Here is a 25,924-nt window from a genome sequence, read left to right as displayed (position 1 = left end):
TTTTTTGTTTTTCTGCCAGCAATTCTTTTTTTATATTCAGCTGATGATTCATCATTTGTTAGGGATGCAGCGGATGGCTTCCCAGCCCGCTCCTTAGCAACCAGCTAGATACAGTGTGTTAAAGAGAAAAGTAAACAACGCAAAAAAAAACTCAACACTTGCATTACACGCAAAACACAGTCTGCTGCAGGAAAAAAAAGGCCCTGATCCTTTCCAAAAGACACAACGTCGCAAAACGCACAGATGTGAACTACATCCATAGGAAGCCATGTTAAATGGACTGTAGTACATTTCTGCAAAACTCACCAAAAAAGTGTGAACATAGGATGAGGCCCCTTTTACACAGGACAAATAGTAATTTGATAAGCGGGGATCTGTCCACTGATCCTCTGCTGATCAGAGCAGGCAGATGACAGGTCTAGGTCCACTCAGTTTCTGCAGAACGTACCTCAGCAAAGCCCACTTGGCTGTATGAGTCACCGGGAGTAAACGGACTCCACTGCCCCTTTACACCTGACTGCCCTCCGATCTGTTCCACCTAGACAGAAGGGGATAGATTCCCTTCAATGTTTTATAGTGGAACAGAACAGAGGTAGGCAGGTGTAAACAGACTATGGACAAAGGCAGGTGTCCATAGGGGTAAATGGACCAAACGATCAGGTCTGCCTGAAATACTGACAGGTGGACTTGATCGGACCCTTCTTGTGAAAACTCAACTTTTAAATCTTTGCTGTGAACTTTAAGGGCTCTTTTACACCATTTGCATTGGAATTCTGCCCAGTACAGACCCAATGCAGACAAAACTGTGTTGTGTGGTGTGCACTGAAGAAAAGTACTGCTTGCATGCATTCTTCAGCAGAGTGGAAACCGATGCATCCTAACACCACTGTATGAAAAGAGCTTATTAAAATATTTTTTGTGTCACTGTCATTTCAATAAAGTTCTAAAAAAAAAAAAAAAAAAGTAACTGATGCACAGGGATCAGCGCGTCGGCACTCTGCCTTCCCAGCACACATACCAGAGTTCAGAAATAACTTGTTAGCCCTTGTACACACGGTCGGAGAATCTGTCGGAATGAGTCTTATCGGACCGTGTCGTCTGATAATCCGACTGTGTGTGGTATGCATCGGACTGATTCCGTCCGAATCTTCGTCCGACCCAATTTTCCAACATGTTGGAAATATTTCCCAACCAAGTCATCACGTTCTGAAAGATCGGATTTTTCGCCAACTTGGCCCGATCGTGTGTATGCAACAGTTTCGGACACAATCCGTCGGACTAAATCAGACAGGCAAAATCCGACGGATTTGGTTGGCAAAATCTCTGACCATGTGTACGTGGGCTTAGAGCTTGTTTACTGCATTGTAAAGCACATCTAAACCCAAGAACAAAAAAAAATATTATTGCAGCTTGCCAGTCTGTTGATGTGGCGACTACATTCGTTTTTTTTATTTGTTTTCTTTATTTCAAGCTGGTAATCCTGCCATTAACACACTTCCTGTCCTAGGGGGGCAACCAAACTAAGCAATGCTGTCACCCTAGGAATGGGATTGTATTAAGACTACATAATACCTTCCTCTCTTCTCCATAACAGAGGGGGTGGGGTGTTTTGTAGTCCACAGAGATAGCAAGGAACAAATTGATAACAGTAAAGAGGTAAAGAGCACAGGAAGTTTTCAACTCACAAGATTTCTAGCTGGATAAACATTTGTTGAACAAATTGTTGTGCTTTTTAAGGACAGTTTCCCGCACAGTATTTATTAAAGTGGGGTACCCCCTAAAAAAAAAAAAAAAAATTAAAAGTCAGCAGCTACAAATACTGCAGCTGCTGGCTTTTAATAATCGGACACTTACCTGCCCCAGGGTCCAGCGATGCGGGGGAACGAAGCCCCCCCCCTCGCTCCCCGCTCCGCTCGCGGCGCCGTCATGCATACTGTGGGCACCCGGCTGTGGCTTCACAGCCAGGCACCCACTGCGCATGCGCGAGCGGCGCAGGGCACCGTGATACGCCGTACAGTCACCTGGGACACATGACAGGTCCCAGGTGAATGTGCGGCGTGAGGGGAAGTGATGTCACCAGCCCGGGCAATGAAGAAGGCAGATTACGAGGGACCCCCTAGCAACCGGTATTTAGAGGCGAGTAAAAAAAATTTTTTTTGCCAATTATTTTTTTTTTTTTTTTTTTTTTTTTACGAATTTTAAGCAGCTTTTAATTTTTTGGTGGCAACACCACTTTAAGTCATTTTTAACAAGGATATTTTTAAGATAAAAAAGTCAATCTATATGACACAGTCTATATATGTGAAACGTATTCATGGAGACAAGTGATCATACAGAATAGTTACATTTATTGGTTGACAAAAAACAAACAAAGTTATAATCACGATTATATGTTTTTCATAATACTAATTCGTTGCTAAAACACTTCTACTTATAATCACACTTTCATATATATTTTCTTTATGACAAAGTTATTTAGAGCATTAGATACTAAAATTATAATATTTCTTTTGTGACCTACAAATATCATAGATAATCTAAATGACTTATAATCTTAATCATAGGTACTTTGAAATATTTCTGCCTTGCATATCCATTCGCATCTCTCTAACACCATGTGTTGAGATGGACTTCGAGCAGTCCAATAAATGTTTAGATAGCTTAGCTGTTTCCACAAGTCCCTAAAAATTCACGCAATAGGTTTTGTTGGACAAGGTGTCAGCTATTTAATTTTGTCTTTGTGGTTGCATATTGTGTAAAACAGTCTTTACTTGAGCACAATGTTTTTTTCTAGTTAAGGATTATTTCCATGTGATATATACTTAGTCATTCCCTATGCAGGTTTGGTCTTCTCAATCTAATCAACAAAGATAAGTACACATCTTTTTCTTTGGTGACAAGTGTTATCATTGTTCCAGACCAAACGGTAGTAAATTAGACCAATTTTTTTTGGCATAATAGTTGTGCCCAACCATTAAAGTTACAAAGTGCACTATACAGTTAGTAGCTGGTGCCAGCTCTGTTGTACATCAACCCTCAGTGTCAGGCTCAAGAAAGATCTGTAATGTACAGTTAGAGAAATCTGTGAAATTATTTTGGTGCTCAGCCTTGGAAAACAAACATTATGACAACTTCTGTATATGATTATAAATGTTTTCCCCCAAGATTCACAATATTTTTACCAAGGATAGTTGTATGAATCTTGACTGAAAGAATTTACAAATGGGTCCCTATGTGTTACATTTTTTCTCAGTGGTGTATTTTCTGATCTCCTTTTCTGTGTCTTGCATCTCTCAGGGAACTGCCAAGTCTTGCCAAGAATTATGTGATGCGAATGCTTTTCCTTGAACAGCCCTTGCCCCAAGCAGCTGTTGCATTGTGGGTGAAAAAAGAAAATCACAAGTAAGAGATCTAGTTATTCATCCACACTATTTGAAATAGAATGAAATCAATATTTTAATTGCAGTTGCATATGTGTTTGGTTGTGGACTTCTTCATTAAGGTCAGCAGAAAAAATTTTATTAACGAGAAACAAAGTATAACAGATATGCACAAAGATTTTGGCATAAAACAGATGCTTGCCAACCGCACGCTGTCGTTTTGTTGCTACAGTGTGGGTCGGCTGCGCAGAATCACATGTATATATAAGTGGTTGTCTATTTCCTGGTAAACAACACAGATCTCTCTACGGACTGTATGTTCTGTTTTTGTCTCTGTGCAAAGCAGGGAATAAAAACCATCACATCCCTTAGTAAAGTCAGCACACAATAAACCCATGAACACTGGCTAGGCACATGGTTAACCCTTTGATTGCCCCAGATGTTAACTCATCCTACCCAGTGTCATTAGCACTGATCACTGTATGAGTGTCACTAGTGATGTCAGTGTCAGTTAGTGTCAGATTTCTCGCTGCACTATTACAGTCCTGCTATAAGTCACTGATTGCCACCAGTACTGGTATAAAAAATAAATAAAAATTCCAGTATATACCATCATTTGTAGACACTATAACTTTCACACAAACCAATTTATATACACTTATTGGGATTTTTGTTACAAAAAGACATGTAGCAAAATAAATTTTTGGCCAAATTCATGAAGAAATTTACATTTTTTATTGGATGTTTTATAGCAAAAATTGTTTTTTTTCCGACATTTTTCAAAATACAATAAAACATAAAAAAAAAACAGTGGTGATCAAATACCACCAAAAGACAGCTCTGTTTGTGTGAATTAAAAACGAAATAAATTTAATTTGCATACTGTGTTGCATGACTGCACAATTATCAGTTAAAGTAGCATAGTACTGAATAGCAAAAAATGCTCTTATCGTGAAAGGGGTAAAATCATACAGAGCTCAAGTGAATAGGGTCACAAACATGATCTCAGAAACATTCTTATACCAAGAGTTTAGAAAATTACATTTCACATAATAGTATCATAGTCATAGAAAACTTGTGCTCAGTATCAAGGTATTTGTCTTCAATGAAAATAAATCACGAGGGGGTACTCAAGTGCGGGTAGAGAAAAGGGGGAAAATGATTGGAATTCTCAACCAATCCAACAGTTCATTAGACCTAGTAAAAGCCTGTCTATGTAGATACAATACAATAGAGAAATGGAGAAAAAGAAGGTGAGCGTGAGAAGAGTAGAAAGAAAAAGAGAAAAAAGGTGAGGAGGCGGGGAAGCCATTTATTATGTTCCTTCCACTTGACAATTATGTGCCACTTTGTGTTGGTCTATCACAATAAAATACATTTACATTTTTGCTTGTAACTTGACAAAATGTGGAAAACGTCAAGGGATATGAATCATTTTTCAAGGCACTGTATCTTCGACATTTCAAATGCACATGACTACTTCAGAGAGGAAATGCGGAACAAAGCACATACAAATGTTTCAAAAGCATCATATGAAAACAACATCTGTTTAAAAGCATTGATATCTTGACTAAAACACTAAAGTGTGTGTCTATAAAACTAAATCTGCCTATGTTTATATTTTACTTTACCAGGGAACATGAAGAGAACACACAAATCTTATCTGGTCTACGACTGTGGCACACTCAACAACTCCCTGGTGGTCTGCAGGGGTTTATCCTTAATTCAATTTTCAGAGAAAACCTAAGAATTGCATTACTGGGGGGGTAAGGAAATGTGTTTTTACTACTCATTCTTTCAAGTGGTGCTTTTTATGTCATAATAGTCTATTACACTTACAATTTAATATTTTAATATTTTTAAATCCCTTATAGTGTTTGGGCAAAATTTTAAAAAATATATTTGGTTACCCCTCTGCAGTATAAGCACATTTCCTAATGTTTTGCCTTTTTTAAATGTTGCAAGTACAGAAAAGCTTTTTTTTTGCAAGAATTCCTGTAAGCTCCTAACTTCCTGTATCGTTACTGATCTCCCAAGCAGTGTTGTCATCCCTGTTTCTTCACAGAGGTTTCCCCTATTGGACTGCATAACGCTGTTCTCTTATGTTATGTGAATGAGCAGGATATTGTTTTAAAAGTTGCAGTTTTTAAAATCACCAATCTATACAACTAGATGGCATATATGCCTCCTTATTTTAAACTGGTTGGGAAGCTCATATGCAGTAAAGAGCATGCCACCCTTAAATTAAACGTAAACCCTAACAATGAACTTCTGCTTTGTGTACTGGTGTGCAGTCATGTTGGAACAGGAGGGGGCCATCCCCAAACTAAGGGGCCAAGCCCAACCCCTGAAAAACGACCCCACGCCATAATCCCATCCCCCCCCCCCCCCCTCCACCAAATGATTTAGACCAGTGCACAAAGCAAGGTGCATAAAGATATGGATGAGAAATTTTGTGGTGGGGGAACTTGACTGGCCTGCTCGGAGTCCTGACCTCACCAGAAAGGCAGAGATTAGGGAAGTAAACAAGTGGCTGAAGAGCTGGTGTAGTAAGGAGGGGTTTGAGTTCATGAAGCACTGGGCCAACTTCTCAGTCGATAACCAGTACTATAGAAGGGACAGACTGCCCCTAAATTTAGGAGGGTGCAGAGCAGCTGAGAAAGAAGATGGCCAAAAAGTTAGAGGGGTTTTTAACTAGGCGATGGGGGGAGGGTCCAGAGGTAGAGATAGTCAGCGCGGGACATATTCCAGAGGGTAGTATTGGGGGTATTAGTGGTAGGTTGAGCAAAGCATTTAAACCCAAGGTAAGTATAGTAGCAAGTCCTAATTGCAATCTCTGAACACCCAATAAGAGGATAATATGCGACCGGTTTAAACTACGTGGCATGTTCACCAATGCCAGGAGCCTGGCAGATGAGATGGGTGAACTAGAGATACTGTTGTACAAGGAGGCTTTGGATCTCATGATTAGCTGGCAAACATTCAAGGGTATACCCTTTATTGCAAGGATAGAGAGGGTCAAAAAGGGGGAAGGGTATGCCTATATATCAAGAATAATGTACAAGTGAATGTGAGAGATGACATCACTAAAAAAGCTAGGGAGAAGGTGGAATACTTATGGGTAGAGCTCCAAAGGGATGAAGCTAAGGGGGAAATAATACTGGGAGTATGCTATAGGACCCCTAACCTGAGGGAGGAAGGGGAGACAGATCTCCTATGACAATTTGGATTAGCAGCAGGGATGGGAAGTATTATCATAATGGGGGATTTTAACTATCCAGACGTAGACTGGGCGGAGGGAACCGCGCATTGATCTAGGACAAATAGGAAACATAAGGGGAATACAAAGACACTGAATTTCAAAAGAGCCAAATTCCCTAAACTACAAACCTTGCTAGAAGGCATAAATTGGGATAAAATCTTAGGAACAAAGAACACAGAGGTGAGATGGGTTTTCTTTAAGAGCATATTAAATAAGGGCATTAGCCAATGCATCACATTGGGTAATAAATTTAAAAAAGCAAACAAAAGTCCTGGATGGCTTAACTCCAATTTAAAAATGCATATAAAAGCAAAGGAGAAGGCCTTCAAAAAATACAAGGTTCAGCATTCCGACTTTACAAAGAATGCAACAAGAAATGTAAGGGTGCAATAAGGAGGGCTAAGATAAAACACGAATGACACATAGTGGAGAAAAAAAATCCCAAGAAATTCTTTAAGTTTGTAAACAGTAAAAAAAAGAAGACAGACCATATTGGTCCCATAAAGAATGAGGAAGAACATCTGGTTACAAAGGATGTCCTAATTTTTACTGACGGTCTACTGACTGGAATGGTAGCAGCTGATTGGAGAAAAGCCAATGTAGCACCGATATTTAAAAAGGGCCCAAAATACATCCCTGTGAATTACAGACCAGTTAGCCTAACATCAATAGTATGTAAACTCTTGGAGGGGATGATAAGGGACTATATACAAGATTTTAGTAATGAGAACGGTATCATTAGCAGTAATCAGCATGGATTCATGAAGAATCATTCCTGTCAAACCAATCTACTAACCTTCTATGAGGAGGTGAGTTGTCAGCTAAAGGAAGGCCTGTAGATGTGGTGTATGTAGATTTTGCAAAAGCATTTGACACAGTTCCCTATAAACGTTTACTGTACAAAATAAGGTCCATTGACATGGACCATAGGGTGAGTACATGGATTAAAAACTGGCTAAAAGGGCGAGTTCAGAGGGTGGTGATAAATGGGGAGTACTCGGAATGGTCAGCGGTGGGTAGTGGGGTTCCCCCAGGGTTCTGTGCTTGGACCACTCCTATTTAATTTGTTCATAAACGACTTGGAGGATGGGGTAAACAGTTCAATCTTTGTATTTGCGGACGATACTAAGCTAAGCAGGGCAATAACTTCTCCGCAGGATGTGCAAACCTTGCAAAAAGATCTGAACAAATTAATGGGGTGGGCAACTACATGGCAAAAAAGATTCAATGTAGAAAAATGTAAAATAATGCATTTGCATGGCACAAATATGAATGCAATCTATACACTGGGGGGAGAACCTCTGGGAAATCTAGGATGGAAAAGGACCTGGGGGTCCTAGTAAATGATAGGCTCAGCAATGGCATGCAATGTCAAGCTGCTGCTAACAAAGCAAACAGAATATTGGCATGCATTAAAAAGGGGATCAGCTCCAGAGATAAAACGATAATTCTCCCGCTCTACAAGACTCTGGTCCGGCCGCACCTACAGTATGCTGTCCAGTTCTGGGCACCAGTCCTCAGGAAGGATGTACTGGAAATGGAGCGAGTACAAAGAAGGGCAACAAAGCTAATAAAGGGTCTGGGGGATATTAGTTATGAGGAAAGGTTGCAAGCACTGGACTTATTCTCTCTGGAGAAGAGACGCTTGAGAGGGGATATGATTTCAATATACAAATACCATACTGGTGACCCCACAATAGGCATAAAACTTTTTCGCAAAAGGGAGTTTAACAAGACTTGTGGCCACTCATTAAAATTAGAAGAAAAGAGGTTTAACCTTAAACTACGTAGAAGGTTCTTCACTGTAAGAGCTCCAAGGATGTGGAATTCCCTTCCACAGATGGTGGTCTCAGCGGGGGGGGGGATTGATAGTTTCAAGAAACTATTAGATAAGCACCTGAACGACCGCAACATAGAGGGATATACAAGGACATACTGATATATAATCACACACATAGGTTGGACTTGTGTCTTTTTTTCAACGTTGCCTACTATGTAACGATGTAACCTCAACCCGATAGAACACTTTTGGGATGAATTAGAGCAGAGACTGTGAGCGAGGCCTTTTTGTCCAACATCAGTGTCTGACTTCAAAAATGTGCTTCTGGAAGAATGGTCAAACATTCCCATAGACATACCCCTAAACCTTGTGGACAACCTTCTCAGAAGAATTGAAGTTGTTATAGCTGCAAAGGGTGAGCTACCACAATGTTGAACCCTACGGACTAAAACTGGGATGCCAATAAAGTTCATGTGCGTGTAAAGGCAGGCGTCCCGATACTTTTTGCAATATAGTGTATATGCACATAGGTAAATTGTTCTTCAGGCAAGTAAACACATTGACTGATTGTTGCTATAGAGGTTCTGAATCTCATCTGCAGGCAGAATGCTGAACATTTCACATTTTTAGATTTATATTAGGATGATACAAATTAATCAAATTATATATGAACCTTTTTTCAAACAAATTCCCTTCGTCTGGTAGGTCCCTACTTATCTCCTCTGGGAGCTGCAGCATTCACTGTCTGCAGCCCAGACATAGAAATCTAGTGCCAAACTGCAGACTAAGGTCCCATAGACTATTGAATGGTATGTTGCTCCTGCAATACAGGTAGACACGATGAAAAGGGGCTGAGGGAATATTTTTCTAAAAGTCGAACATGTACTTTTTAAGCAAAACAGTCAAAATAGTGAAGATTTTACAGAAGAGACGGACATGTGTTCGCCTTTTCTATCTCTATAAGAAAAAAACACTGTATTCTTACTACATTTCCTTTACTTTCCTTTAAAGGGTAAGTCCACATTTGTGGGGAAATAAAATAGCAAATAAAAAACAAATGTCTTATTTAGACATGAGGGGCTGTAAAAATGCATGGTTGAACTATGTTTTTGCCACCCACGGCCCCCCTCCTTAAGCTTCAAATAGCAACTAACAAGGTTATTTACATGCCATTGTTGTGATGCTGTATGTGACTGCAGCAAAAAGTACCCAACATATGTTAACCCATTCAAATGGGAAAATGCCGCAAGCCCCCCACGTGGTTGTGGCCCTTTTTTTCAGCAAATTGGGGTTAAAACAGGCACAGAGGAGTTGTCGCATCGCTTCCTCACTCTTTTTCAATGATTTTTGAAAAGTGATCCAGCCATGGATCACTTTTCAGAAGAGCTGTGGATTTAGACGCATGTCAAAATCTACCTAATTGCAAGTATTTTATTATTTTTATGTGTTTTTTAGTCTGTCTGCATACATTTTACCTTTCTGATTATTTTCCTTTGATCTTTCTATTTTGTCTTGTTTAGAGGCAAAGCCTGGGCAGATGATGGCAGTCAGCTGGGTCCCGATAAACATGGAAAAGATGTTCTCTCTCTGGATAAATATGCTGAAAGCAGATGGGAGGTGAAGATCAGGTTTACTGTAGCTTACTGTTCGTATTTACAAAGATAATTAGATAATAGGTCATATCATTGAAATGTCAATTCACACTACCAGGACAGACTACTTGAATTTAGTATCGACTCTCTTTAACAAGATATTCTTCTGAATTCCACAAATCACCAATATAGCTGTATCAGGCAATTTTTTCCAGTTAATAAAGTCCTCCAAACACTACATTGCTCACAAGCTTCTGATATTACTGAATTACATCAGCAGCTTGTAAGCAATGTGTCTGTGTGGAGTTATTGACTGACCAGACAACACTCCCTAATACAGCTTGACATTTATTTATATCTTACTGAGCCCAGTATATCAATATCAGTGATTTTTTTATTTTTATTTTTTTAATTCACAAGTATACCTTTTTGCAACTAAGTTCTGGTCTATCGAGCGTAGTGTGAAGTGACATTTTGGTTTATTATTTAGGAGATTGACCCTATTTTATACACCTTCTGCATTGAACTGGGCAATTCTCTCCTTGCGGACTAGGCCGAAGCCGCGGCCTCGCCTAAAAAACTCCTGCCGCAGCTCCTCAGGACCCGCGCGGTGTCAGCGCCGGTCCTGGGGAGCTGCAGGCAGGAGTTTTTAGGCGAGACCGTAGCTTCAGCCTAGTGTGCGGCATCCTGCTTTGCGGACTAGGCCGAAGCCGCGGCCTTGCCTAAAATCTCCTGCCCGCGGCTTCTCAGGACCAGCGCAGTGTCAGTGCCAGTCCTGGTGAAAAAAATCATTTTGACCTCTCAACTCGTTTCAAGATTCAAATCAATTGTTTTTCCCCAGCCTTACTTCTGCACTAACTTTTTTCACACTGCTTCCTGTATCTTTTGTAAGAGAATAACATTGATCTGTACAGGCATTTTACTACACAATTTTTAGCGTTTTATTTGTTGGGTTAATATGGAATTCAAATATAAATGTACGTTGAAGTGGTTGTTAAGCCTATTCACGCTATCCCCTCTTTTATATAACAATATATGTCCCAGTGTCTGATCTATATATTTAAAAAAAAAATGCACATTTATACCTTATATCAGAGCGTCACCTGGCACGCACATGACTCTCTCAGCGCTCTCCTCATCTGACAGCTATAGCGGGTGGGGCCAAGCACTCCCGTTGACATCAGCCGAGGAGAGAGCTGCTGGTAGATGCTCTGATATAAAGTATATTCTATATTTTTTTTTAATATAGATCAGACACTGGGACACATATTGTTATATAACTGAGGGGATGGCATGAATATATTATAGTTTTTAAAGCAGCAGAAGGGGCAGACACTGCCACGAGCAGACAGCCAGGGAGGGAGGGGGGAGAGGAGGACAGAGCAGGGCTGCAGATGGCAGAGGTATGTAAACTGACCACCGTGTCCAGGCTCAGCAGCCATGATAAACCGTGGTCAGTTTAAAGGAGGAAGGGGAGGATCAGCCAGGTTTTTTATGTGATACAGGGAGCCAAATAACACAGCACAAGCACTATGCTGTTTTAACATGCTTTAAGGGAACAGGATCTATTTCTTTTTTTAAGGGTAACTAATTTTGCTACTTTATGTGTTGATAGCAAAAAAAATTATAACGTTAATTTCAAATTTTATAAAGCATTGGTGTGGGTCTAGATATGGATTGTTTTGGCAGCTTATGTAAGGGCAGTTTTTTTTAAAGATGATGTCTGCTGTTGATTGGTAAGTAGCTGTTGTTGCTTCTGATTGTTGTGGGATTTTTGTTTGAATCTAGCAAACACGCTAGCGTACACGTGGTATATTTGATCATTCTTATGGTGAATTTAAAGAAGGAGGAGGTTTAGGAAGGTATTATAGCAGTGCTTTACACAAAATAATAGAAACCATACAAGTATATATATAAAAAAAAAAATAATAATAATAATTTTATTAGAAACATGACTAAAGCCAGTAACAAAACATGGCAAGTCATTGAGTTGTGTTGAACATCTCCATTATGGTGGTTAAATATAGAGGGTTCCAGTTAAACAAAGATTGAATAGTCGTATGTTATCCTGACATGTTTCACCTTATGGCTTCATCAGGTGATATATGCATCAACTAAAGATTAACAGAAAAACTATACAAAAACAAAAATATTGCATTATAAAATACATCACAAACAAACATATCACATTACACAGAGAAAACGAGATCATTTTCCCAGGTTCACCTAAAAACAGGTGCTTACCGCCTCAAAGCCCCCAAGGGTGGGGTGACCCACAAAAGAAGGACCGGGTCGGAGGCGCTGCATGGCCACAGTGAGCACACAATGACCAGACTAACAAGGAGAAAGTAAGATAAATCCTAAATATATATAATTTTATATCAAAATAAAATATCGCACAAAGGTGCATAAAGGATAAACCTTAATTGATATAAGAAAAAATTCTCAAATGACATACTTATAAGCAAAAATAATCAGAGTATGGGGGGGGGGGGGGGGCGCCTGTATAGAAAGAACCATAGGGCCAATAAAGACACAATACCAAAAGCTGAATGTAAAAAAAGAGGGGAGGAAGCAGGGATATTATAATGGGTTTGAAAATCCTGGTATTTACGATAAAGGTAACTCAGTAAAGAAACTACATATAAAGGATTATAATAAAGTATCATATAGTAATTGGTTATAATAAATGTGGTGAATTCAAAGTATTTAACGTATATCCATCAATTAAATTTTGATGAATCTGCGCAGAAAAGCACATAGGACTAAAGTCTCACTCTGTCATAAAGATATCTATGAGGGATATCAAATGTATATGGCAAAAAGGTAAAAATAAAACAATGGAGACTAAGGGATAATACAAAAAGTAATCTAAGCCCTTGTACACACGGTCGGACATTCCGACAACAAAATCCATCAGATTTTGTCCGAAACTTGTGTTGCATATACACAATCGGACAAAGTTGTTGGAAAATCTGATCGTACGTAACATGATGGCGTTATTTCGTTACGGCGGGACTACGTTCAGGCTAGTAGCCAATAGCTTTGGTCTAGGAATTTGATCTGAGCATGCGTGGCACTTTGTCCGATTGGAATTCTCTACACACAATCGGACAAAGTCCGATCGGATCATGTTGTCGGAAAGTTTTATAGCCCAGCTCTAAAACTTTGTCTGTCGGATATTCCGACTGAAACAGTCCGATGGAGCCCACACACAGTGGGATTATCCGACAGCGCGGTCCAATCGGACATTTTCCGTCGGAATGTCCGACCGTGTGTACAAGGGCTTAGACATGTAGCCTAAACATCCAGCTCCCAGCAACATCTAAAGGATATATGTGGGAGAGGAAAAGATTAGAACAGATACACATATATGGTGTCCAAATAAGCACTGAGTAGTCCAAATATAAAACAAAATTGCTTTCAGAATAATGATGCATCTTACCTGGAAAACAGACAGGTCTAACCTACAGGCCCCCCTCAGTCTCTGGCTGTTGTGATGCCTGAGACGCCAATGTTCTGTCATAATTTCCAACCTATCAAAAACTCCAACCGCTTGTACTGTGCATGCGCAGGCATGAGAAGAGCTTTGTTCTGCACGTCGGATTGCGACGTAAAAGCTATCAACTACAACTCCTCTTGCCGCTGCACCACGCCTGCACGTTCTTCATGTAACACACGAAAATCATTCTATCAAATTCTCCAACTGTTATGGCAGCATTGCGCATGCACGGGAACACAAACATCCCCGTTACATCTTCCGACTGTCTCACACACATAAACCAAAGAAGATACTTGGATAGTTAAGCAAAAATACAGAGTTTTATTGTACGAGATTGTCTCTGGGCCTCCATCCCTTCTAATCTAACCCAGAAGGGATGGAGTCCTTGTACCCATGGGAGACGGGTGGTGCTTTTCCCCATGGGAGGCGGGTGGTGCTTTTCCCCATGGGAGATGGGTGGTGCTTGTCCTCAGGGACGATAGGGTGATGCTTGTCCTCAGGGACGATAGGGTGGTGCTTGTCCTCAGGGACGATAGGGGGTGCTTGTCCCCAGGGGAAATAGGGGGTGCTTGTCCCCAAGGGAGACGGGGTCCCAGTCCCCAGGGGGGTGATGTTGTGGGGGGTATTGGGATGGTCTCACTCGCCATGACCAAGTCTGTAGGTCCCTCATTTATTGTCTCCTGGGCTCACTCCATCAACAGCATGGATGGACAATCAGTATATCCCCAGGGAGCACGGCTACGGATTGATATGCTCTATCTACAGGACACTTTTCAAAATAACAAAGAGTGACAGAGATCAGAATAGACACAGCTCTTATATTAGCAACTAAACTGTAGGTCATTGTTGTATATTGCAAGCTATTGGGCACAGGGATCAACATTCTTACAGCTATTCAGGTGTTCTGCCAAAATCTGCAATCTGTGAAAAAAATACAACTGCGTCATAGGTGGGTGTATTGGCCATGCACGAGCGCGTGCACAGGAAGGGGTTTGTTCTGCACGTCAGATTGTCATGTAAAAGCTATCAAATACACCAACTGCTCCCGCCGCCCCAGCGTGCCTGCACGGCCTTCGTCTTACAAGCTAAAAGAATCCTATCAAATGCTCCAACTGAAATTGCAGCAGTGCGCCTTCGCGGGAAGACTGGCATCCCCTGTTTGATCTTACGATCGTTTCTTTCACACATAAAGCAAAGGAGATAGATGGAGAGTGAAGAAAAAAAACGCAGCAGTTGGAGTATTTGATGGCATGGGAAGACTCACTTCCCCTGAACTGGCAAGATTATGTACAGAACAATGTGTGGATATGTACGCGAGTGTGAACGTAGTTCTGCAAATACATTGTTCCGTACATTATCTTCCCAGTTCATCATGTTCAGTGCTTTGAATCTCGTATGATAAAACTCTGTATTTTTGCTTAACTGTCTGTGTATCTCCTTTGGTTTATGTGTGAGATGGTCAGAAGATGTGAAAGGGGATGTTCCAGTGCATGTGCACTGCTGTCATAACAGTTGGAAAATTTGATGGAATGATTTACGTGTGTTACACGAAGACCATGCAGGCGTGGAGCGGTGCGGCGGCAAGAGGAGGTGGTGTGGTTTTGAGGGCTTTTACGTCACAATCTGACGTGCAGAAGAAAGCCCCTCATGCCCGTGCTCGTGCATGCGCAGTACAAGCAGTTGGAGATTTTGATAGGTTGGAGATTATGACAGAACACCGACTTAAAGTAATTGTAATGTTTTTTTTTTTAAAATAACAAACATATACTTGCCTCCATTGTGCAGCTCGTTTTGCACAGAGTGGCCCCAACCTGCTCTTCTGGGGTCCCACATCAGTTATCCCCCTTCGAGAAGCGCGGGGGGGTTAACTTGCGGGCGCGCTCCCGAGATCATCATTTGCGTCCATAGACACGAATACCGAACTCGGCCCCGCCCCCCAGTGCTGCTATCAATCTGTCCAATCAAGAGCCGAGAATCCCGGGCAGAGAGACAGCTCATCCCCAGCAGGTCAAGTTCCAGGGCTTAGGTAAGTAAAACGGGGAGGGCTAGGATGCATTAAGGTGAAAAAACATGAAGGTTTACAACCACTTTAAATGTACTCACCATTCAGCCGACGTCTGATGTCACCGGCCGAATGCGGAAGTGATGACACCATTGCGCATGCTCCCAATCTGTGGAGCACTCTGTAAGCTACAACAACCAGGGGACCAAACGGCGAACACAAGGGAAGGGGGCACGGTCATCGGCATGGACAGGAAGGATAGACCAAGACAGTCACCGCATCAGATCGCCACCCATGTTTCCAAATTCATTAATAGTTTTGCAGGGATGGGTGGATAGAGGACTATTGCACTTTGAACATTCCGTACTTTTGTTTTATGTCCATCTGGAAGCATTGCAAATTTAGAACCAAATATTTAGTTATGTCTGTAACACACTGAAATTGTACTGTTATTTTTGATTTTCAGGTTATTCTTCAATTTATGGTTGGATCGCCAAATGCATCAGTGAGTCAGGATTTATCACAACTTCTCATTTCAGCTGGTCTCATGAAAAGGTAAGCCTGCATGTTTTAAAAATGAATCTGTAAACAATGCCATAAAAATCCAGTTTACAATAGCTGGACATAGAGTCCACTAGATATACAGCAGGACCCAGAGTTACGAACCCCCAACTTATGAACAACTCCTACTTACGAGCGGCAGGTGGCACCGGCGGGCACGGCGGAAAACTGTGGAAAACGCTGTTCTGCGCATGCGCGTCCGAACTTTGTTTCCTAATATTTATAAGGAACTAACCTGGTATTCATGTCACTTACATGATGGTGTTTTGATGTTGCTTGAACCAAGTCTCCACCTCCAGTGCTGTCATGTCCATCAGCAGCAAGAGGTGGTGCAGCCATCTACCATTTCGCTACTAAGTGTGGGAAATGGGGTGAAGCAGTGACGTAATTTGATTTTCTAAAGATTTCTACAATCTACTTATTTGAATTCTTATCCAAAGCATTAGTTCAAGAACAGAAAGGCTCCTGGATAATTTTTAGTATGTGTATTTTGAACTCCCAGTGTAATATTAAAAATATAAAACACGCAAGAGTGGGCAGAGCTGTGTTTGACATTACTATGTGAAGGCATGTTAACAAAGGCCTTTAAAACTGATGTCCAGGTTTACTTTCAATGGATGAAGAAAACCAGCTGCGCCAAAAAATAAAAATAAAATTTTAAAAAATCACCCCTGTACAATAAAAACTGTTTTTGGTGACTGATAATCTCCAATAAGAATGTCCTCAACAGTAAATAAACTTTCAGGAAATGATTTCCACACTGCAACAGTTAATTTGTAAGAGGGGTCATTACAATGAAAACAATCCTCTCAGGTACCTTGAAATATAACACCACGGTGATTCATATATATACAGGTGAAAAGGGGATGCCCGACCACCGAGATGCAGATGTGCTTACCAGACAGCAAACAATGGAGAGCGTTTACATTTATTCCTTCCACATCCTTAGGATTAATCAGGAACTATAGATCACCCTGGAACGGACCATCTAGACCATGTTCAAGGACTCCCAGACTTCATGCTTCTATTGTGTATATTGCTATGATGACAGATACTGCCTGCAATACCAGACAAGGGGAATAATAGAAAGGAAGGAAGCCGAGAAATTAAATGTGTCTCTCTTAGTTGCACTTTTTTCCCCAATCTCTTCAGCTCCAAACTCCTGATCATGTCCCAATAATCTGAGATTTTCAGCCGAAATTCTTACAACATCACATTTAATTTCTTGGCTTCCTTCCTTTCTATTATTCACCTTGTCTCGTATTGCAGGCAGTATCTGTCATCTGTCATCATAGCAATATACACAATAGAAGCATGAAGTCTGGGAGTCCTTAAACATGGCCTAGATGGTCTGTTCCAGGGTGATTTAAAATTCCTGATTAATTCTAAGGATGTGGAAGGAATAAATTTAAACGCTCCCCATTGTTTGCCGTCTGGTAAGCACATCTGCATCTCGGTGGTCGGGCATCTCCGTTTCACCTGTATGTATATGAATCACCGTGGTGTTATATTTCAAAGAACCTGAGAGGATTGTTTTCATTGTAATGACCCCTCCTTACAAATGAACTGTTGCTGTGTGGAAGTCATTAACTGAAAGTTTATTTACTGTTGAGGAAATTCATATTGGAGATTATCAGTCACCAAAAACTGTTTTTATTGTATCTGGGTTATTTTTTTTAATTTTATTTTTATTTTTTGGCGCAGCTGGTTTTCTTCATTTGAGTTTTCTGGTGTGTGTGTCCCACTCCCGGCTGCAAATTAGTGTTTTTTGTATTTTTTTTTTTTTCTAGCGCGGTTTATTTTTTCCATATTACTTTCAATGGAAATAGTTTGTTTGGGCCAAGGTGGCCCAACCGAACCTTTTCTTTCACTAATAATTGCACCCGCTGGGCACACTGTATAAACAGTATGTAGCCTCAGCTACATATAGTATACAGCATTGTGTTCTGGGTTCGAGCCAAAACTTCCTGTCTCACACCCGGAACAAAACAGTTTCAGGCTGATTGGAACTCAGCCATTCACAGGCAGCTTTGTATTCTATCAATGATCACAAAGCTTCATCTGATTGGCCGAGTCAGAGATTGTGATGTCATCAGCCCTCCTCTCTGCCTCAGCCAATCAGAAGAAGCTTTGTATTTATTGATAGAATATAAAGCTGCCTATGAATGGCTCAGCCCGATGTTATTTTGTTTTGGGTGTGAAACGGGAAGGTCTCGTCTCACACCGAGAACACAGAGCTGTATACTGTCTGTAGCTGAAGCTACATACAGTTTATACTGCGCACCCAGTGGGCACGCGTTAGTGAAAGAACTAGTTATTTTGGGCCAGCTTGGCCAAATGAACTATTTAACATGAAACGAAACCTGGACATTCGCTTTTAATAATGAGTGTAACATGCCAATATTTAAAGATTGAGACTTGCTTATCTGAATCTAGCAAGTGCATGTTGTGCTGTTGGAGGCTTAGGCAATTCCATTTTATTCTATCAATGGGGGAGTTTGTTGCATGCAGATTCCTTGATCTTAACAAGCTGCAATGTCTCCTCGATGTGACAGGATTCTGGCAGTTATACATGCTCAGGACCAACATTTAGGGCTCGCTCACACCATACGTGCATGAAAACTGATGGGAAAACTGTGCATATTTCACTTGCAGAGACATCAGTTTTCATTCATGTTGACATCAGTTTTCATGCTCGTTAATTTTATGCCTTGTTCACACCAATTTTGATGTCATGTCAGGTTTTTTTTTTCCCCTTCAGAAAACTGCATACACGTTGCAGATTCCGGCACAGGAAAAATCTGCACGTGATACCAGTGTTTTTTGATGTGAACAGAGCACATGGGGAACATTTGTTTTGTTTTTTGTGCCCTTGCAGTACGCATGCATAAAAACTGACCTCTCTGCACCATGGTGTGAATAAGGCCTTAGGCTATATGGCTCCACTTTGAGCCTGGGTTTACAGTGCTGCAGTGCGAGACACCACATGTAATTTACACAGGAATAGCAGCACATTCCTGTGCGAATTACATACAGTGTCTCTGGGGTGCGATTTTGAGCCATGGATTTGTATGGCTCAAGTCGCACTGCATTCGCACAAAACTTTTTGTCTGCCCAGAATTAGATTCTGAACACCCACAATCCGATTCTGCAAATTGTGCTGCAATTTGCAAACCGATTGTGGGGTGTCGTTCATTTAACATACACTCTGCAATTGGTTCACATGGACGGGTTGTGATTTAGATGCGGTGCCAAATCCGCAGCACATTCGCTGTGTATTTGCACCGCATCTAGTGTGAAACTAGGCTTAAAGCAGAAAAGCAGGTTAATAAATTTCAAATCCATAATTTGTTTTTTCTCATAACTGCCAAATGGTTTGTATTTTTTGTTCAGCCAGTCTTGTAGTTTAAAAAACATAAGCTATACTGCACATCTAGATGGCAAACACAACCGTTGTGCATGTCTGCTTCCATCTAATACATTGGAATCCGAATTGTCACCTCTACTCAATTTTGTAAAAAAGTTATCAAGGATGTTAGTTGAAGATCTTCTAGAGCAGCCATTTTCAACTAGTGTTCCTCCAGAAGGGACTAGGGGTTACTTGAGCTGACTGACCTCCTACGTGAAGGATTCTGCATAGGTCCAGCTCCAACACCACTTGGCAGAAACAGAGGCGTGACTGTAACGGTTGCGTTCTGACCACCACTGTAAGGGAAGCATTCTTCTCACTGACCACCACGAATGGACTAATCTTAACAGGGGTATCCTGTGACCTGAAAATTATTGCAGGGGCTCCCTTGGGGTTAAAAGGTTGAGAAAGGCTGTTGGCAGAGCCATACAGATAAAATATACATGTATTTCAGCTATGCAGTTATCTGTTTCTTGGCTGATCCACTTGTCATTTATCAGCAATGACTTACATTAATGTGGAGCCAAAGGCTCGGGTGATGCAATTTCATGAAAGGTTGTTTCCCCTAAAGCTATGGAGGAGGAAGCTTGATGATTAACCTGGATACTTGTGTGATCAGGAAGTGCTGGTGATCCAACTTTTTATTTTTAACTTGGCCTAATATTTTTGCAAGATCTGTTAGTTTCTTATGTTGTGTGCCTTCCAAGGGACCATGCATGTTACATTTTGCCTTTACTTTATTAGGAAACAATGTTCACTATACAACATGCAAAAATATTATTTAAATCCTTTTTTTATATTTTTGAACAACATTTTGTTTTGTTCATTCTGTAGTGATTCTGGGGAAGCTCCAAGCATTTCTTCAGCTGGATTTCAATTCCTACTGCTAGATACAGCCTCACAGCTCTGGTATTTTATGCTACAGTACTTGAAGACAGCCGAAGTAAGTACTTAATCTCTAAGACTTTAATATAAAGTACCCAACTTGTTTTGGTATCTTTAGGAGGTAGACATTTGAAAGATAGAGTGTTACTGGATCACTATCTTCAAATGTTTTTACTACTGTGCTATTTACTCTTCTTGCTGGAAAGGAAGTTGTACCTGAGAATGTACAATGCAGTGATCTCCCTGCTTCTGCTGGAGAAAACTGTACAAGGGAAACCATAGTGCAAAGACTTCCTAAATTTCAGAAAAAACAAGTGAATTCTTGTGAGCTACCATGTAAAGCTCCAATTAAACTAATTAAAGTGGAGGTCCACCCTAAAGTGGACCTTCCGCTCATTGGAACCCCCCCCCCCCCCTGGCGCCACAATTGGCACCTTTCAGGGGGGAGGGGGGTGCAGGTACCTGTACAGTACAGGTATCTGCACCCACTTCCGGCGTGATTCTGCAGAAGGTACGCCCCTTTCCGCAGAATCTACGCCCCTTTCCGAAGGTCCCCCGCTGCCTGCTGGGAAACACACGGATCCCAGAGACAGCAGGGACCATCCTTATTGCGCAGCGCGACTCGCGCATTCGCAGTAGGGAACCGAAAAATGAAGCCGAAAGGCTCCACTTCCTGATTTCCATACCCAAGATGGCGGCGGCAGCACCCGAGAGACAATCGAGAGATCGGCTTCGGGTGCCAACATCGCGGGCGCGCTGGGCGGGTAAGTGTCATTATTTTAAAAGTCAACAGCTGCAGTATTTGTAGCTGCTGGCTTTTAAAAAAAAAAAAAAAACGCCGGACTCCCGCTTTAAGACAGCTGCTAGCATTGATCATGTCCCATATGTTCATGCCAACCTAATCTATAAATCAATAAATACTGCACTATCCAAATGCGATTATAGGGCTGTCCATCAGTTCCAAAATCTGGTGCTGTGAAATGTGGCAATCCTAAATAGTAAAACCATGCATGTATTTCAATCCTATGAAATAAAAATGGCAATCTAATACTATATAACCAATGCTAATCCTATGCGATTAAAAATTGAACAAGCTTAGATGCAAGGTCACACGCTCTAAGGTGATCACATATACCAAAGGGGAGCACAAGAGTGGACACAAGCACTTGGCATTTATCACTTTTATGAGAAGCAGAAGAAATAATTAATAAAGAGTGGACTCTTATGTTGCATTTAAATGGTACATCAAATGCATGATTAATTTTGCACAAGAGCACTTTAAGAAAGTTACATGTGTGTTTTTTAGTAGTTATCAAATGTGGCTGCACTTTATATTTATAGTTGTATATAGGCACTTTGATTGTCACTGGAATTATTGTATATGGTTATTATGATCACAAATGGTCACAATTGATAATCACACAGGAATATCACTGGTGTTACAGCATAAGATTGCAAGTTCTAACTATATAGGATCATAATATGTCTATGGCGTTGACTGCATAGAACTGCAGCATTTTCACATATGATTGCAATTTTTAATCGCATAGGATTATCATTGTTTATATAGCATTTGATTGCAATTCTTTATTTCATAGGATTGAAATCCATGCATGGTTTTACTATATAGGATGGATTGCCACATTTCACAGCACCAGATTTAGGAATTTATGTGGCAGCTCTATAATCGCATTGCTATATTTCTGCATCAGCCATTCTAAAGACCTGTGCTTCTTTTACCTTTCCCGCTCCTATTGGGTGAAGTTACGCTTTAATGTCAAAATGGGGTTGGGTTTCAAATATTGCAGCTTTGGATAAGGTGGCTGCAGGACGCGGAGCACTCCGCTGATCACGGCATATGGCGATCCGAACAGGGTGACCCGTTCGGATCACGGATCGTGACTATGCGTTGCATTCCTAACTCCAATGCATGTTCATGGTAAGTGAATGCATTTTTATGGCATTAACATGCATTGCATTAAGGCAGTCCATTCAAATGCTATTAAAGATAAATTACATCATTTACACCAGGCAACACCTTGTAAAACAACCCATTGGGGGTTATTTCTGAAAGGTAAATCCACTTTTCACTGAAAGTGCACTTGGAAGTGCAGTCGCTCTAAATCTAAGGGGCAGATTTGAAATGAGTGGAAGCTCTGCTGATTTTATCATCCAATCATGTGCAAGCTAAAATACAGTTTTTTATTTTCCTTGCATATACCCCTTGGATCTACAGTGACTTTACTTTCAAGTGCACTTGCAGTGCAAAGTGGATTTGCCTTTAGTAAATAAACCCCATTCACTTTAAAATAGAAATTAAATGCAAAACATTTGTGCATAGTGTGAGGGGTTCGCTCGGCAGCGGGTGTGTGTGACCCCCTGGATGGGTTCACAACACAAAATCAGGCACAGCAGACAGCGTTGTAGGTGCAAAAAACAAAAGATGCGGTTTATTTATGCTACATGCAGTGAAACATATAACAGCCAAACAAAAATAAAACATGAAAATAAATCCTGGTCAGCTTGACCTCTAATTACACACTTAGATTCCCTGTCTAACAACTGAGTGCAGCCTTGTGCTGCACCAGTCCCTGTCTCTGTTGTAGAGGTTTGCCACGCAGGCGTTAACTCACCGCACAGAACAGGTGTCACACTCCCCAGTCTATACAACACAAAACTGGTTCCAGGATGGAGCATCTCCCTAAGCATGCTGGGGTTTTTTGTAGAGGTCTTAATGAGCCCACTTACTTCAGCTGGGCTCATTAACTCTTCCCCTCTAGTTGTACAAGTCTGCATAAAGCCTGAATCTAGGGCACACATATTTCCCATCCTGGATACAACCAGGTGACTTTACCTGCCTGCTGCCACAATAGATATAAAAAAGTTATAAATACCTTTTTTCCCTTTTTTAGAAGTAATCACATTTCCTCTGTTCTCAGCTACATAAGAACTGGGGAGTTTGCAGGCACCACAGGACTTTTTTTTTACCTTGCGCAATTTTTAGTCTAGGTAAAGTTAGCTTTAAAGTGCCAGGACTGCAGCACCAGCTGCGTGGATACTGCAAGCTAATCATAGACAGAGGAAAGTGCAGCAGGGATGGGAGAATAGTTCAGGTAGTTCACCCTTTTCATTTTTTCTGAAAAGGTAAACTTACTCTTTAAGTTGCTTTTCACCTTTTAACCACCTGACAGCCTCGCTATGGCCGAATGAGGGCCACAGCGCGGATGTGAATTCCCGGGAGGCTGTCATATGACGGCCTGCCCTGCGCACGCTCCCTGCGCGCGCCGTGGTCACAGAGTCTCAAGAGGCCGGTCCTGGCCCCTTACCATGTGATCAGCTGTCAGCCAACAACAGCTGATCACATGATGTAAACAAAAGCTCAGTGATCGTTTTTTTTTTCTCCTCACGCTGACAGCGGAGGAGAAAAAAAAAGCAGATCACCATCTTATCTTAAAGGGACGTCGGTCCCTAAGAGGAAGAGGCAATTATGCCTCATTTATACCGACCAACGATGCCCACAAGTGCCACCTATCGATGCCCACAGGTGCCACCTATCAATGCCCACCAGTGGTGCAAATCAGTGCCACCTAGAAGTGCTGCCTATCAGTGTAATTGATCAGTGCCCATCACTGCCAACCATCAGTGCCACCTAGAAGTGCCCATCAGTGTACATCAATGACAGACAAAAATTACCCGTTATAAAATTTTAAAACAATTTTTATTTTATTTTTATTTGGTCTTTTTAATTAAAAAAAATAAAATAAAATCGCACAGATGATTAAATACCACCAAAAGAAAGCTCTGTTTGAGGAAAAAAATTCATTTGGGTACAGTGTTGTATGACCTCGCAATTGTCATTCAAAGTGTGACAGCGCTGAAAGCTGAAAATTGGTCTGGATAGGAGGGGGGTTTAAGTGCCTAGTAAGCAAGTGGTTAAAGCATATTTGGATGTCCGGTACTATGCAAGCATTGTACTTCTATTACTGCTTTTTTATCAGAAAAATATATTTATTGGGTAAACCATAAAATACACATCACTACTTACATACACCAAATGAGGTATAATATGATGGTGCAAAATATAGGCAAGCACCAAAATTGCATAAGAAATTACCCTTAGCATCAACATAGTATGCATTTTCACAGGTAGTATGAATGCAACAGGACCACATATACCCAACATGTTATAATATCAAAGGTAAAGTCCAGAACACTGGGCATGCAAAACCTCCTCCAACAGAGAGAAAAACAAAACATTCATATATAGCTCATCAACACCTGAATAATCTAGCACAAGACCCACATAGGTCCTAATAGAGGCCTAACCCAAAATTCTGTCCCCCACCAAGTGTCCTGGAACATCCAGCCTTGTTTGCCACATTTGCAAAATTTGCAGGGGACATTTCTATGTTGATATGACAATTTATCACATATAAACGTGTTATTCGCTTGTTCCACCCACCTCGTGATGGGTACCTGAGATGCAGTCCAATACCTTGCAATCAACTTACTAACGGCATATAATAAGCGTAAAACAGCAGTATGTGAGTTTGGGATAAGGGATCCCTCCTCCAGTGCACACAGCAGACAAACCATGGGGTTCCTTGGAATCTTGAACATAAACACTTGTGACATCGTATCCAAACCCTCAGTCCGGTAATGGAGGAGTTTGGGGCACCTCCAGAACATGTGGAGAAGATCACCATGATCCCGCTCGCAGTTTGGACATAAGGGAGTTTGCCTATTTCTCCACCTATGTAACTGAACAGGTGTTCTATAGGCCCTATGTAGAAAAAATAGATGGGACAGCTTCTGAGAGGCCGACACTGAAACCAGGGCAGCAGAAGATAAACAAAGCTCCCAAGTTTCACCATCAATGGTATCCAAATCTCTCTTCCAGCTTCCCCTGCATGGCAACGCAGAGGCGTCTTGCAGGGCATTTAGGAGAATAGAAAACTCCTAGATATCATCCCCTTTTTGTCTCTTGCTAACCTCCTGAACTATGGGATGATCCGTAAAATGTCTGAACTGCCAATACTTATAGAACTGGTCTATTACAGCATTTTATTTAGTGTTGGTCTCTGCTCCTGTGTGTAATGCCATTGTTTTGTCATCTGCAGTCACGTGGGATGAATCTTGTAGAGATTCTTTCTTTCATGTTCCAGCTGAGCTTCTCAACACTTGGAAAGGTATTATAAGATATAACACATATTGTAAAGCATGGCATACTAGCCAAAGTATAAAACAGTCTATGCTAACATTAATTTATAATGAAAGGCCTTATTAATTTCCCATCTTGTCTTTACTAAATAAAAGGATTACTCCGTGGAAGGGATGAGTGACTCCTTACAGACTTTCCTGCAGCATCTGCGGGAATTTGGACTAGTGTTTCAGAGAAAGGTAAGCGGTTCCTTCTGATATTTAAAATAAGAATGTTTTTGCATCTGAATTATACGCTTTCAATGTTGGCAATCTAATTTGAGTAAAAACATGTTTAAATTGTATTATTTAGTATCACCATTTTGTAAGACAACGTAATTCATAGTGGCTT

General features: G+C 41.0%; 1 protein-coding gene across 1 annotated transcript in view; it reads left to right on the top strand.

The window, feature by feature from the left end:
* GTF2H4 (general transcription factor IIH subunit 4) overlaps nucleotides 1-25,924 on the top strand; it is a 58,087-nt gene that overhangs the window by 6,303 nt on the left and 25,860 nt on the right. Inside the window, exons 3-9 of the mRNA XM_077483745.1 lie at nucleotides 3,298-3,402; nucleotides 5,015-5,146; nucleotides 9,943-10,039; nucleotides 15,985-16,073; nucleotides 20,323-20,431; nucleotides 25,494-25,562; nucleotides 25,690-25,773. Coding sequence (XP_077339871.1) covers nucleotides 3,298-3,402; nucleotides 5,015-5,146; nucleotides 9,943-10,039; nucleotides 15,985-16,073; nucleotides 20,323-20,431; nucleotides 25,494-25,562; nucleotides 25,690-25,773 — 685 coding nt within the window. The remainder of the gene's footprint in view (nucleotides 1-3,297; nucleotides 3,403-5,014; nucleotides 5,147-9,942; nucleotides 10,040-15,984; nucleotides 16,074-20,322; nucleotides 20,432-25,493; nucleotides 25,563-25,689; nucleotides 25,774-25,924) is intronic.

Source organism: Lithobates pipiens, unplaced genomic scaffold (genome assembly GCF_037356315.1).
Source record: "Lithobates pipiens isolate NorthernLeopardFrog02 unplaced genomic scaffold, aLitPip1_a1.2 Scaffold_16, whole genome shotgun sequence".
NCBI lineage: Eukaryota > Metazoa > Chordata > Amphibia > Anura > Ranidae > Lithobates > Lithobates pipiens.
The sequence above is the reverse complement of the archived record's forward strand: the minus strand, read 5'-3'. Positions and strand labels throughout refer to the sequence as shown.